This window comes from Trichoderma gamsii, assembly GCF_001481775.2.
Source record: "Trichoderma gamsii strain T6085 chromosome Unknown Scaffold_11.2, whole genome shotgun sequence".
NCBI classification, from domain to species: Eukaryota; Fungi; Ascomycota; class Sordariomycetes; order Hypocreales; family Hypocreaceae; genus Trichoderma; species Trichoderma gamsii.
The window spans coordinates 285829-297986 of NW_020171348.1; the positions used below are offsets into that span (position 1 = coordinate 285829).

The 12158-nt window shown below is 52.7% G+C and overlaps 4 protein-coding genes across 4 annotated transcripts; 2 read left to right on the top strand and 2 right to left on the bottom strand.

Annotated features, from left to right (window-relative positions):
* Positions 1 to 53: 53 nt before the first annotated feature.
* Positions 54 to 1336, bottom strand: TGAM01_v203998 (hypothetical protein; the record flags this gene model as incomplete). The annotated part of the gene is made up of 2 exons (XM_018800545.1): positions 54 to 1066; positions 1129 to 1336. The coding sequence occupies 2 exons, from the start codon at positions 1334 to 1336 to the stop codon at positions 54 to 56; spliced, it is 1221 nt and encodes a 406-aa protein (XP_018666010.1).
* Positions 1337 to 1780: 444 nt separating this feature from the next.
* TGAM01_v203999 (HORMA domain-containing protein) lies at positions 1781 to 2796 on the top strand (the record flags this gene model as incomplete). Its single annotated transcript, XM_018800546.1, has 2 exons — positions 1781 to 2446; positions 2560 to 2796. The coding sequence occupies 2 exons, from the start codon at positions 1781 to 1783 to the stop codon at positions 2794 to 2796; spliced, it is 903 nt and encodes a 300-aa protein (XP_018666011.1).
* A 743-nt stretch (positions 2797 to 3539) lies between these two features.
* On the bottom strand, positions 3540 to 8262 carry TGAM01_v204000 (hypothetical protein; the record flags this gene model as incomplete). Its single annotated transcript, XM_018800547.1, has 2 exons — positions 3540 to 5938; positions 6006 to 8262. The coding sequence occupies 2 exons, from the start codon at positions 8260 to 8262 to the stop codon at positions 3540 to 3542; spliced, it is 4656 nt and encodes a 1551-aa protein (XP_018666012.1).
* Positions 8263 to 10302: 2040 nt separating this feature from the next.
* Positions 10303 to 10775, top strand: TGAM01_v204001 (hypothetical protein; the record flags this gene model as incomplete). The annotated part of the gene is made up of 2 exons (XM_018800548.1): positions 10303 to 10418; positions 10505 to 10775. 2 exons carry the CDS (start codon positions 10303 to 10305, stop codon positions 10773 to 10775), a joined length of 387 nt encoding a protein of 128 aa, XP_018666013.1.
* Positions 10776 to 12158: the final 1383 nt, after the last annotated feature.

Below are 12158 nucleotides of genomic sequence, written 5' to 3' on the forward strand. Positions count from 1 at the left end.
GAGACCAAGAACAAAAACAAAAACAAAAACAAAAAGAAACAGAAAGCTCTGATTTAGATGATATCACCTCCAAAGCCTCCGCCATAGCCTCCGCCATAGCCTCCAAATCCTCCTCTTCCTCCGTTATATCCTCCCCTGCCACCACCTCGTCCTCCAGGGCCAGGGAATCTCGGCCCGCCACCAGGGTTCACTGGGTCCCATCTAGCCCCCGGAGGAGCCTGTGGGTCGTAGCCGGATCCGTGCGGTCCGTCTCCTCCCCAGCCGCCTTCGCCCGTGAATAGCGGATCGTCAAACGTGGGGTGCATTCCTGAGAAGCCACCGGGATGGGGAAGACCTCCGCCTGTAAATGAGCCTCGAAGCGGATCGTGAGGCCCAAGGCCAGGAGGATTGAGGTCGTCGTGGCCAATGTGGCTCGGAGGCATCCTCAGCCCGCCCATGATTCGGCCAGGAGGGCTGTTGATTTGGTGCTCGTCTTCAAAGTCGGGAGGTGGGAAATCAGCAGGCGGAGGTCGTCGATGAGCGTTATCAGGCAGCAGTCCAGGATGAGGATAAGGCGTCGGCGATGGAGGTCCTGGATCGGGGCCTCTTATGGGTCTGGGTACCCAGGGATTCCTGCGTTCGCCGCGAGCCTCCTGCGCGCGCCTCTCGTCTCTAGCATTCGCTTCGGCATCCTCGGTCTCGACGTAGCCCTCCTTTTGCAGCTTGGGAATCAGCTTTTGCACGATCTGCACTCTTGTGTCGTACACAATGCGATCAATGATGAAGTCTGCAGCCAAGACCTCCATCAGCTTCTCGGGGAGGTCGCTCCGGTCTTCGTTTCCGTCGGCATCGAGGCTGATGCGTAGGGGCAGTTTTGAAGCATGGACGACTTCTTGAGTCTTGTATTCGAAACGCTGGATGGTCTCAGCACCGACAGCGAGGCCCCGGATCTCGACCTTTGAGCCCATGCGATCAACGCGGATGACAAAGGTCATGGAAGACTGCTTGTGCTTGTAGACGAATGATAGCGAGCCGAAGCCGTTGTTCCACTGGGGTGGTAAACGAGGGGCGAGAGAAGCGCATTCAGCTGCGTCAACGTGTCAGCGCCTTGCATGTTATGTGATGTCGTCTAGCTAAGTGGGAGCATACGAATGGGCTTGTCTTCATCAAAGCCGCATAGCCTGAAGTCGAGAGAGGCGAGATATGCATGGACGAGCAGGGCGATGACCTCGTAGGACGACGCAATATCGGATGATTCGTCGCCTTGGGCGTGCGTGGGCAGAGCGTCTGCCATGCCCTGGAGGATGGCATATCTCTCCTGTACGCTTAGATTGGGAGGAGGTGCTGTACCAACCATGATGGCGATGAGGATATGTATCAGTAAAAGGTGGTTAGTCGTATGTTGTTAACAAAAGAGAAGCTTTGATGATGGATATTCTCTATGAGACCAGATCCGTGACAAGGAGCTGTTTGGAGTTGATGTATATGCAGGTTTAAGAGACGTTGACTTTGGGCAAGTTCAAATCGGGGTGATATGATGCGTCATTGCCACTGCTGCCTCGGCAAGAGCTCTTTGCACAGCTAGAGCTCAGCCCTACAGGCGGGGTTCCTCGAAGCTCCAGTGGACACGTCAACTGTACGCCCAGCGGTATTAGCACTGTTACCAGGCGTGATAGCTGAGCTCAATGGAGGCAACAGCTGCCATCACATGACTTGGCGTCCATCCCATCAACGCGAACACGCCCAACACGTCTCCCTCCATTTTACTCCAAAACACCACAATCTCAGCCGTCACGACACAATGTCAGCCTCAGTCTCGCCCCCAACACACCGCCAACACCAGAACCAGCCTCATACAGCCAATTCCACTTCTTCTTCAGGCCCCTCCCTGCCCCTCCTCGCCGCAGCGCCCCTCCTCTCCACCTTCACCTCGTTCCTCACCATCGCCATCCACTCTCTGCTCTACCACCGCAACCTCTACCCACCAACATCCTTCCTCACCGCCCGCGCCTTCAACCTCGCCGTCCACCAATCCCGCCACCCGGCCGTCTGCTCCTGGATCAACGACGCCGTGTCCGCAATTTCCAACCAGCTCAACGCCGGCACCGCCAGGCGCATCGTCTTTGTCGTGCACAGCAGCGATAGCAGCAAAGTCCGTGAACGATGGGTCTTTGACGTGGAGCGCTTTCCAGCCTGGAACCTCAAAAATGAAGCCTCAGCGGAGTCAGACGCACCGACTTCGCATCAGCAGCAGGACAATGACCTAGACAACGATTCCGAAGAGGGTGAAGACGAAGAAACCGCCGCCGAGGTGCAAGACGCGGTTAACTGGGCCGATATCCATGAAGCCCTCAGAGGGGCCCTTCAGAGACTGGCCTATGCCGCGCAGGCCGCCGAGAAGTTACCGCCAGGATGCACATTCACATTAGCCCTGGAGCTGAGAGACGAGGCTGAAGCTCCCATAGGTGTAAGCAAAACTAGTAACACATAGTAAAAGTAAAGCGAGGAAAGAGAGGCAATGATTCTCTTCTCTGGCCAAAGCGTAGACCTCAACTAACTGACAAAATAAATCATCTCTAGCACCCCCAACCATGGATCCCCTCAGAGCCCAACCTCCAGCCCCCTACCAAACAGAAACCCCACCAAGGCGAGTCTCTCAAAGGCATCGCCACGAAGCCCGTCCGCTCCGTGAGGGCAGATCCGCTCTTCTTCGAGTGCTGGCTCGAGCAGGGCTCGCCGGAGCCGGAAGTTGTAAATAATTCTAATACTAGCAGTGGTGGTATTGTAACGGGCACCTCATCTGGGAGCATCCCCTGATGATAGTTAAGTAATAATGATAATGGATGATGAATAGGTAAAAGAGGGGATTAAAAATGATACCAAGGGAAAGGAGAAAATAGAACAAAACTATTAAAAAAATACTCAGAAGAGATCAATGATTATACTTCACAACATCTTTCATTCAAGCTTATCTACCCTTCTATACTCAAAAACCACAAGCAGAAGAAGAACCAATCCCACTCTAAAATCCCTTTCACAGGGTTATATCAACAGAAGAGTATCAAGAAAACAACCCAAAGACTCCCCCCAAAACCCAACACGTTTTATTCTTTTCAAAATCCCCCAAACCTCCTCTCTTCTTCCTGCCTGCCTTTCCAATCACCCCTTCCATTCTTTATTACAGAAAAGTTATAGTTATTCTTCTTCTGTTTTGTGTGAGATTAGGTATTTTGTCCAGCTTTGTATATCCATCCATTCAGTCAATCAAAAATCCATCATGCCATCCCATCCTATGCCTCCCTTCCATCCATCCATCGTCCTGCGTCTATTACAAGAAATTTTATAAGAAAACAAAAAAGGTGTAAAAACAAGAAAAATACAACATCAGAAGCAAAATTATAATAAAGCCGACATTACCATGGCCATCCATCATCATAGAAAATTAAAAGAACACCCAGAAAGAAAGATCAAAAGCCGCCACCCTTGAAACAATTGAAAAAACAAGAAGCAGAAATGTCAGAAAAGTTTGAATCATCAACACACCCCTTTTTTTGCGCCACTCACTCCGTCCCCTTCAGCGCCGCCCGTAGGCTAATCATCTCACGCTTCAACTTTGCATTCTCCTTCTTCATCCTCGCCAGTTCTTCGCCCTGGTTCTTCAGCTTGACGATAAGCTCCTCTTTATCCTCTTTGCCCTTACCCTTCAGGGCCTTGACAATCTTCGCCAGCTCGGTATTGAATCGCTCATAGAGCAGCTCATTCTCCGCCACGGCCTCTTTGTGCAGCTGGTCAATGGAGCGCATCTTGGACTCTGTCGTCTTGAGCGTAATTTCCACATCCCGCTGCAGCTCGTCCTGCTTATCTTGAAGATCCTGCATCACCACCGGCATTCGATCTTCCAGCGCTGCTACTGACTGAGATAGCCGTTGCAGACTGACCGTTTGAGATTCGTCCAAGGTACCACTATTGACCATGGCCATTTCCTCGCCAATCTTGACTAGCTCTGACTGCAACATGGCATCCACCTCGCCCACAGCAGTCTTCTCCGTCTGAAGCCTCTCCCGCAGCTTCTGAGGAGACTGTAGACGGAGCTTCTGTGCCGGAGTTCGCGTAGGGCTGCCGTTGCTGCCATTGCCGCCGTTGCCAGATTGTCGGCTCGGCGATTCGCCGGATGAGCTTCCTGGCCGGATCGGCCGCGGCGGCAGCAGCGTTGGAATGTTGGACGTTGATAGAGTTTTGCTGTGTGTCGGTCTCGGTCTCCTATGTGAAGGTGGATCCTGTCTGTTTGGAGATTCGCCCCGCATTGCCTGTTCCAACTTGGCCTGGATCTCCTTGATGGGTGACGCCGCTCTCAGCCCCCGTATGCTACCATATATATCTGTGGTTGAAAAGTTTTCTTTCTGTCGGGGCGACCGGAGGAGTTGTGACGCATTGGGACTGAGCATCTTGGAAGGCGAAAGCACATTGGGACTACCATTGAGCTTCTCCGACGTCTCCTTTGTGTTTTGAAGAGGCTGCAGCGCATTCTCCCTCTCCTCTCCCTCTCGATCCTCGTCAATGCTAGTCGTATCTATCAGTGACTTGAGATCAGACAGGGAGCTTCTCCTCTTGTAATGCCTCCTGGGTGTTCCAGGCGTCGACGGTTCATAGGCGGGCTCTCCAATGGTGTCGAGCGGAAACTCCATGCGATGGTTGCTGGGCGGTCTCACGGGGTCCTCAAAGGCAGTAGCTACGTGAGGCCTATCCCCAGATCCCGGCCTGCCCAGGGTAAATCTCTTATGGATGATGTTGTCATCGGTTGACCGATGGCGCAGAGCTTGCTGCATTGTCGCCCTAGACATGCTCGCGCTCTCGCCGGTGGCTGGGTTTCGATGCTTGCCGAGACTCCGCCAGACAGAAGTGCGCTCCTCCTTGGAGTTTGAGTTTTGTCGAATCAGCATGTCCAGGCCAAACTTGCGGCGCAGCGAAGATGTGTTGGATGTCACGGAGCCCTGGTGAGATTTGTTGCCGCTCGCGACGCCGCCACTACTGCGCGTCTGGAACGACTCCATCAATTGCAGCTCGGCCAAACTAAAGCCGGCGTACGTGGGCTCGCCAAATATCCTGTCACAATCGTCGACTAGACGATCCAGGAGGTTGATGTAGTTTGCTGCGGTGCCGTCGGTAACGAGCATCTCTGCAAACGCCAACGTCAGGGCACCACGATCGCTGTCGTTGCTGCAACCATCCAGCAAGTCGGCCAGCAGCTTAATCAGTGCTGTAAACGCTCTTCGGTTCTGCGGAGCCAGCTCTTTGAACAAAAAGTTGACAAAGTCGGCAAACTCGCCCGGGACACGCTTGTTGGCTCGCTCCTGCAGAGTGTCGAGCATCTTGATGGTCGTCACAGGTCCTATCTGTTCAGTCCAGGCAATGTGGAGGAAGTTTTCAAATGCCGTAAAGACGACTTCGGTTCCCACATCGTTGGCCACTTCCACCTCTTGCGGATTCTCAATGAGCCTATTGTACAGATCGTTGACGAGCAATTCGTCAGCCGAAGCGCGGTGTAACAAAGTTCTGCCATGAATGGAGCCCTTGCGGTACTGAAGAGCCGTGGTGAAGGCCTCAAACGTCTGCTCCAGTCGAACAAGAGGATTTTCCGGCATCACCTCTTCCACTGCTTGTCTGCTATTGGTGCTGTTCTTGCCTCTGATGGAGCCATACATGGAGTGATGGCTGTCGGCTCGCTGGATGGAGGCTTGGTGTGGGTGTTTGGCCTCTGAAAGGGTAGTCTCGGAAGCGTTGTTTGAGCCGCTCCACAGGCTGGTGAAGAGTTTGACAGGAGAAGCCGCCAGGAAAGATCGTGTCTTTTCAGCTCGGTTGGATAGGCACAGGGTTCGCAGCATCTTGGAGTGGTAGGAGACCATGGGGGCGGTGAGGGCCCGGTTAGAAACATTGAACTGAACGCTCAAGAGCTGCATGACTGAGGATGGGTTAGCATGGAAAAGATAAAGCAGAAACAAAAAGGCTGATTGAAGAAAAGGGCTTACTGCGTCTTGACATGGTGGGGAGGAAATCCTCCAGAGCCACGTCGTCCTGGTACTGCTTCCCATTCAGTCCCACCGTGAGCAGAGAAATTTTCTTCATATTCTTGCTCGTCACGTTAATCACAATCTCGATGCCATAGTGCCCGACTGGAGCACCCTTGGTCCCCTTCTCATGGTCCACTACCACTCGGATAGGAGCCGGTTCGCGTCGGCCTTCGATGAGCTGATCGGCTCCCTCTTGGAATATCGCGGCGTGCAGTCCCAGGTTGTTCTCAGGCATTCGTACCGATCGCAGGGTCCAGCGAGAATCTTCTCTCTCCACCTCGGGGAAACGTGCCTCGATCCTGGCTTTGACGACGTCTTCGCTCCATTTTGCGGCTTTGCCCTCAAAGGCCTCTTGCAGCAGGAAACACCGTGATGTGATGGCCTTAGGAACCTTGTGCTCTCCGGGGTGCATGCCCTTCATCTCTGCGCTGGATGTCATCCAGATGAGGTGGCCATCGGCCGATTCCGTAAAGCGAACATCTGCGAGATGATGCCACCCCGTGAATATGAACTCGTAATGGCTAGGACCGCCAGCAGCATTCGTCATGGAAATGAGCAGCTCTGCCGCTGAGGGCTTGTCGATCTCGCGAAGCAAATCTCGCCCCGTCATGTTGTTATCGCCCGATTTCCTCAGCATGACGATGTAGTCGGAGAATAAGAGGAAGATTCCAGCATCGTCGGAGTCGATTGTGGCCTGGTATGGTGGTGAGAGTTCTAAAAAGTCAGCAGCTAGGATGAGTCGGCCCTGGGGCTCAAGATCCGCGGGCCACGCCTCAACCATATTTCGAAGGCGGTTTGCGATATGAGGCTTATCTGGCAGGGGATCGTCCATGGAGCAGATGTTGGTGATGATATCTCGCGCCTTGAGCATGGGCTGCAGCGCCGGGTGTGTGATGGGTAATGAGGCGATGATTTGGTCGATGAGCAGGCTGTATCGCGGCAGCCTCTGGACGGGCTCAATGAGAAGCGAGCGAATCGTCTGCTCGCCGGCTTTGCTCACCCGCTGCCGGAAACTCGACTGCTGGTCCAGGAATGAGTTTAGCAGCGTCGGAAAGTGCTGACTCGCTTTGATGTAGTCTTGGTAGCACTGGGTAAATTTGGGGAACCATTCGAGGAACAGCTTGGCCATGGCCAACGCGCCGAGCGGATCCTTCTTGGGAGCAGCATTGTTGCCCGCCCTCATCGAAGACGACAGACTCATTGTCGGGTTTTCCATGTCTTTCACGGCGTCCTCCTCGGTTTCGTTCATAATCTTGCGCAGCTCCTCGACAAAGGCCGAGTTAACCTGCAGAATCCCGTCTGACGACTTGGGAAACAGCTTCTCCAGCTCTTCTTCGGACGGACTCAGACTCTCCATGGACCGCTTCTTTGCGTTATTTCGGAAGTCGTTGGCCACGGTCTTGACGAGCTCCTGGACCTTGAGCACGTAGCGCTCCTCGGTATCGACGAGCTCGCTCATCTTCATGCGCAGCTCCATCTTCTGGTCCTTGGTAAAGGTCTTGTTGCGATTCAGCGGCGTGGGCTTCGAGGGCGCGCGGCGCAGCTTGCTGGTGGGCAGGAAGACGGGCTCGCCAAACAGCTTGACCAGCGGTGTGTAGTTGCCGTACTGGCGCAGCGTCGGGTCGATGATGTCGTCCTCGTCGTCGGGCATGTCGTCGAGCTCGGCCGACTGCGGCACGATGGAGCCGGGCGGCAGGATGAAGTCGATGTCGACGTTGTTGACGTGCTGGGTCTGCAGGGCCTCATCCAGCGTAGCCACGACGTCGGCGGTGTTTTCGCTGCGCACCATCTCCTTGACCAGGTCGGCGGCATGCTGCTCGCTGAAGAGGGCGGGCGCGCTGCTGGGCCGCTTCCCCTTGGGCGGCGGGTAGGCGGCCTTGAGGTGCGCCTTGACATTGTCGGGCAGCTCCTTGAAGTAGCGGAACAGGCCAAAGGCCAGGCCGCGGTAGACCTCGTCGCCCTGGAACTCGCGCGGCAGGTGGTTGACGACGCTGTAGAAGGGCGAGCTGGGCGAGATGGTGATGCGCGGGAAGCTCTGGAAGCCGGCGGGCGTAAAGACGTGGACCTGGACGCGCGAGCTGTTGAGCGTGTAGTTGGCCGTCGTCGAGGGCCCGTGGAAGATGAGGACGGGCAGCTGGCCCAGCAGCGGATCGGCGGCGTGGTAGAGAGCAATGTGCTCGGGCGAGAGCGCCAGCTCGTCCGTGACACGCACCATGGCGGGCTTTGCGTTGGGGGCTGGACCGGACCTGAGGTCTCAATCGAGGTCTCAATGGCCAGCGGCGCTCATAGCCCGGCGGTTGGCGATGCTGGTGCTGGATTCGAGCGGTGTTCGTGAAGACGTATGTCGTGGTCGTGTCTCTTTTTCTGCGTCGAGCTGAGCGTGTTTCGTTTCGTGTCCAGGGATGGTCTGGCGGCTGGCGTTAACTGCCCTTGCAGCGTCGTCGGTGGATGGCGATGGGGGCTGCCAGTCTCCCTCGATCTCTCTCGTTGCTCGCCGTAATTCGTAATCGTTAGGTTGTGTCTGATTGGCAGCTCGTTTCGTGTCTTTGTCTGGGCGACTCGTCTTTGTGTGTCCGCAAAGGGGAGTCGGGGATCAGCAGCAAAAAGAGCGTGTGAGTTGCGTGATGCGGGATGGAGAAAATGCGGGATTGGAGATCAGTGTTCAGAAACAGAAAAGAGTCAAGGCTTCGCTTTCTGCTTTGGCTCTGGCTCTGCTGCTTGCTCTGCTCTTCTTTTGATTTGCATGGGGAGGGGTGAGAGAGACGAAGCCGAGGTGGGCCCCAGCGCAGGCTATATTTCTTTAGGTCCGGCAGAAAGTAAACAGAGGCTTTTTCGGGGGCGCTTGTGGCTTGAGCGCTTCTTCAGTCAAAGAGTTAAAAAGCGGGAGTCAAAGTAAAGAAAAGAGTCACGAAAAAGCGTTCAGAAGTTAGTTGCAAAGCTTAGGTAGTTCCCGCACCCTAAAAACGATCTGGTTGCCGTGGGAATTACTTCGGGCCTGTTGGATTTTGAGTTCAAGTGTTTGTTTCGCGGCCAAACACTTTGTCTGGCAAAAGCCCTTTCCAGAAGGCTTCGGTGATCCCTGCGGCTGGGACCAAGCTCGGAGGAGGACGAAATAAGATTGAACATGAAAAAAATGGCCAAAGCAAGCATCTTACGCAAGACTTGATTAAACTATGCAGAAAGCAGCACTAGTTATTACGGCCCTATGCAGGAGGCATATGAGAAATGTGTAATATCCAGGCAATATTCTATTGCTCGAGCCCGGCAGGATGAGATGAGGTGAGGTGCTCGAAAATAGATACCGCTTGTGGGCGCCTACCAAATTGTTCGGCGCACGCCCCCCCGAAACTCCCCATCGCAGTCTCCAATCTCCAATCTCCATCGCCGTAAACACGAACTGATGCCAGCTGAATAACTGATTTGCCTAAGAAGGGGGCGGGTCCCTTGAGTATTTTCTGCGCCAGGGCCCCCAGCTGTTTTATAATGAAGGCAAGCTGCTTGTGAAACGTCCAGGGGCCCCCCTTGGTCCCCTATAAAGACCCCGCTGGAACGGCCAGTTGACAGAGCTGGAGAGCACTGGGCCGTTCACTAATAACCGCTGGAGATGAGGGGCGGCACAGCACCTGAAGCTCCAGCTCAATATTGGACCTGCAGCTATCGATTGATGGACAGGCACGAGTCCGTACTTGTGAGCTCTGATGGGGATGGTGCTGCTAAACTTAGCGCCTAGTACCCGTTCTGGGTAATGAAAGCCCACTGTAGCTTGCTGACTCGCCGCCTGGGCCTAAGATTTGGACCCCGCAGTTGGCGCCCTTTTTTTCTCTATGCTTCTCCAGTGCTCTCCATCTTCAGCTCAAAAAACGAACTGAACTGTCTGGTGCTAGCTGTGTACTACCATGACGTACCCATCAGTTATCGATAATTTTTCTGATCGTCTCCAACCTCATCTCATCCACTCACGTGCAACGCACTCCCAGGTTCATTCTATCCTTCATTCACATGCTTCTGCATATCCGGCCTCACTCTCATCTCATCTATTTTTTACGTTTTATCTACGCAAGGCCGTTATAAATTCACTCGTCGAAGCCAGAAGCTGGAACCAGCAGGAATTGAAACGTTTTTCTCATTCTTCATCCCAAATCAAGTTCTACTAGATAGCCGCATTCCCTGCCTCTCTCCGTCTTATTCTCTCGTAATCATAAATCATAGTCACAACCATTAAATCTCAAAAAATTCATAAGACAAATAAGTCGCAATGTCCAGCACCGACTTTAAAATCCCTCTGCGCCACCAACCAGACGACGTCGGCTACCGCCTCATCGAACTTCCCCCGGAGCTCCAATCTCTCCTCGAATCCGACAATCCTCCAGTGTATGTCTCTCTCTGCTATCTTCTGTCCTCAGTCATCTTGAAACCTCGTAGTACTCACAACGCTTTTTCTTTCTTCCTTGCTCCAGCCTCACCCTGGAATCTTCTGAAACCTCAGCCCTCCTCAAGTCTCCCGACAGAACCTACTCTCTCCGCCAGAAAAACACGTCAAACTCCGTCATCCTGCTCTCTCCCTTGGACTCATCTACGGCTTCAAACCCGGGTATAGCCGCCATCTCCACGATTCACGAGACTGTTGAGCTTGAGCTTGTGCCTGAACATGCCGCTGCTGCAAGTGGGCAGCTTAAGAATACGGGGAGCAGAGGCAAATGGCACGAAATGTTTGGAAAAGGACGATAATCATTAAGTCAGATATATTCCCTATAGAAGCTGCCTAGAAACTGCGGTAAATCAACAAATTCAAATCTGCTCTAATCCATGTACAATTCGTCAGCACTGACCCTGTTCTTCTCCCATCTAACATTCCATTTGCGATTCCACCAGGTCAGTGGCGTTCTTGATGGCGCCAGCAGAATTGTATCCGCATCCTTGTACAGGTTCTTATAGATAACAAAAGGCGATGTCTGGGAAAACTTGTAGGACCTTTTACCAGCAAGCATCTCGGACACGGGCTGCAAGATCCATGATGGGATTTTCTAGAGGTGGACTAGTCTACACTAGAAGCATCCAAACGACTTGAAGGGTGGCCATGTCCTAAAAGAGTGGAAATTTATTCTTCAGTGTCTTGAACCAGGAATTTCGGCCGTGTTGCCAGCCCCCATAAGTATCCAAAAGCGAAAGTTCGTGCAGGTTGATGCTCTTCAGTATGTACTTTTTGTATGTGTTCACATCGTGAACACAGATATATAAGAAGGCTAAGTCTGTGAGGCAAAAAACAGTTCGATGTCTGTGGGATCTGAGTCCACAAGCTCCAATTGACAGAGGTACCTATAGACCACATAGGTGTCGGGGGCACAGTAGCGACCGATGAAACAGAGGTAGAAGAGGAACAAGTAGAAGGCGCATCTGACATCCCCTTTCTGCTCAGCCAAGCGTTGAATTTCGGGGTAATAAATGAGGAGAATGGACAGATAGATCATGCCGAAGACTTTCTCCGTCGTCATTTCGGCAAATGACGCCAAAAGGGCCGGGATAGGAGTGGACATAGTCATGACGGACTTGGATTATCAAGTATCACTTCTTTTGATGGCTGCTACTGGAACAACGACAGTGCCCACGACGGTTAAGGCTATTTAAGGATCCAAATGAGAAGAATATGCCAGAGAAGGAAGATGAAAAACTAGCCCTTGATATAGGAGATGCTCGCCCAGAAGCAGAGAGGTCAACTGTATCTTTGCGGCTTGGAAGGTGGATACAAGAGCCTCATCGCTTGAAACCATGTAAAGTAGACGAACTTTGTTGAGCCCCGTCTGGAAGCAACGAGATTATAGATTTTGAAATTATCGAAATAGGCTTTTAGGAGAATCGACTCTTGGTAGAATAGAGTGGATAGGATAAAAAGGAAAATGAGAAGGCGGAATAGTGTTCTAAGAGGGATACTAGGAGGAAAATGCTGTTGTCGACATCAACATTAGGATCCATAATATCGATGTTTATAACATCGGTGACTATAATATTGGAGTTCGCAATATCAATGTCGACAATTGCATTTTCTTCCGGATATGAAAAGCCGCTCCCAAGCCTCAGCTAGGTATTAAAGCAATCATAGTTTCTGTTATGAAG